The sequence below is a fragment of the Scomber japonicus genome, chromosome 3 (assembly GCF_027409825.1).
Source record: "Scomber japonicus isolate fScoJap1 chromosome 3, fScoJap1.pri, whole genome shotgun sequence".
In the NCBI taxonomy this organism is placed as follows: Eukaryota; Metazoa; Chordata; class Actinopteri; order Scombriformes; family Scombridae; genus Scomber; species Scomber japonicus.
In genome coordinates, this window is record NC_070580.1 from 27,258,847 (window position 1) to 27,261,160 (window position 2,314).

Sequence of the window (2,314 nt, forward strand, 5' to 3'; positions counted from 1 at the left end):
TAACTGGACAGGACGCACAATGGAGGTGTATGAACTGATCTACACGGTGGTGGAGATGGTAATTGCTGTCAGCTGCTGTCTGGGTAATATACTGGTTATTTTGGCCCTGTGGATCAGTAAGAGCATTCAACAGCCCACCTACTGCCTCATCATCTCTCTGGCTGTGGCTGACTTACTGGTTGGCTGCGTAGCCATACCATTGGCTGTGGTGGTGGATGGAAAAGTGAACACTTCATTCCACGTCTGCCTCTTCATCAGCTGTGTGGTGATCCTGTTGACTCTAGTCTCAGTTTTGTGTCTTGCGGCTATTGCAGTGGACCGTTTCCTCCGGGTGTTTGTTCCTCTCAGGTAATATTTATTTTTTCAATGTGTTAGGGTAAAATAGCAATGATAGGTTTTGTATTTAATCATAAGTTTTAGGGCTGAAATTAGTGATTATTTTCATTATCAATCTGTAGTTTATTAACTCAATTGATCAATTAATTGTTTGGTCTGTAGATTGTTAAAAAAAATCCCATTTCTTAGAGTCTACAGTGGTCCCTTCAGTTTCTTTAGTTTGTCCAACCAACAGTCCAGAATCTTATGTCGGGCTCCAACTAACAAATATTTCCATGTTCAATTAATGTGTTAATTATTTTCTTTATTAATCGATAATAATCGATAATCATTTCCCACAGACCAAGGTGATGTACTCAAAAGTTTTGTTTTGTCCTACCAGCAGTGCACAACCCAAATATATTATTTACTATCATGTAACTGATAATATCAATAATTATTTGTTATTGATTGTCTTTATAGGTACAAAAGGACAGTCACACAGAGACATTCTTGGTTTGTGGTCGCAGCATGTTGGCTTGTTGCAATACCACTGAGTTTTGCACCTATGCTTGGATGGTACAAACAAAAGCCCTTGCCTGAGTCAGCCAACTCTACAAATGCCGATGTAGTTAAATGCCGGTTTATAGATGTGATCCCCATGTCATACCTCGTCTACTTTAACTTTTTCCTCTGCACACTGATACCTCTGTTGATTATGGCTGTGTTGTACGGCTACATCTTCATTACCATTCGAGGAAACCTTCGAGAGAAACCAGGCAACGGTGTCCAAACACAGTCTTACAACTACCTGAAGAAAGAGAGGCAGCTAGCAGGATCTCTGTCTCTGGTCTTGGTCCTGTTTGCCCTGTCCTGGCTCCCACTCCACATCATGAACTGCATTACTTACCTTGGTGGGAAGGGTATTGTACCAATACCAGCCTTCTATGTTGGCATTGTGCTTTCTCATGCTAACTCGGCTGTAAACCCAGTTGTGTATGCGTTCAAAATACAGAAGATCAGGACAGCATACCTGCAGATCTGGCACTATATTGTATGTAGAGCAGAAAATCAAGGCTCTCAAATGAGCCAGACATCAGACAACAATCTCAGCAACAACAGTGTGGCCAAAAATGACACTTCTGCACCATGTTCAATTATCAAAATTACTGTTAAGGCAGTCTAATTGTGTTTTAGTATGTCAAATGTGAAGTGTATTGAGATCCAAAATCTACCACCAATTGAGGAATATTACGTTGGATTGTATTGATACAACAACCATATCTAGCCATGTGAACTGAAAGTTTTGTTATCTGTGACATTCAGGAGGTTTGTGTGTTGATTGTGTCTCTGTGTGTATTGCGAAAATAGTCTTGCAGAGGAGAAACTACCAACTTCTGCTTGTCTTAAAAAGCCTTTGCTATACACAGTTTCACATCGCTATTGCTTCTCAGTTTCGGTTTTCTGTTGAAGTTATGGTTCTATTTCAAGGAAAATCACCCTCTCTGTTGAATTATTACCCCTAAAGAATACAGCATTTACACAAGATGTATGCAAACCAGGTCAGTCCATGTTTACTGATGAATTCAAGCACGTCAAGCTTGATTTCAGAGTGTGCCATCATTATTTTGGGGGAATGCATTGTGTGCAGGTTCCATATGCCCTTTATAAAAAGAAATAACTCACAGGACATATTTTGTAGAACTTAAATTATGTTGTATTTGTTGTAGTTGCATTAGGTATGAGTTAATTAGGCTGTATGGCAATATTTTAATCTGTAGTCTGTGCTGTTCAAATCAATCAAAATAAACTTTATTGTAGGAAATATGTCTTGGACAACAGTGTATAGTGGCTACAATCACATTAAATTTACATATGACATAAGTGACATACAGGAACATCGACAGTCTACACATTACTGTGGTTTCTGGATTTTCAATCAGATATTGCACTAAACCTCATAAGAAATATTGCATATAGAATAAAGTGACCTGTGCTG

At 38.9% G+C, this 2,314-nt stretch overlaps 1 protein-coding gene across 1 annotated transcript; it reads left to right on the forward strand.

Moving 5' to 3' along the window:
- Positions 1-1,601, forward strand: LOC128355905 (adenosine receptor A1-like). Its single transcript, XM_053316291.1, has 2 exons — positions 1-348; positions 799-1,601. The coding sequence occupies exons 1-2, from the start codon at positions 20-22 to the stop codon at positions 1,499-1,501; spliced, it is 1,032 nt and encodes a 343-aa protein (XP_053172266.1). The 5' UTR covers positions 1-19; the 3' UTR covers positions 1,502-1,601.
- Positions 1,602-2,314: the final 713 nt, after the last annotated feature.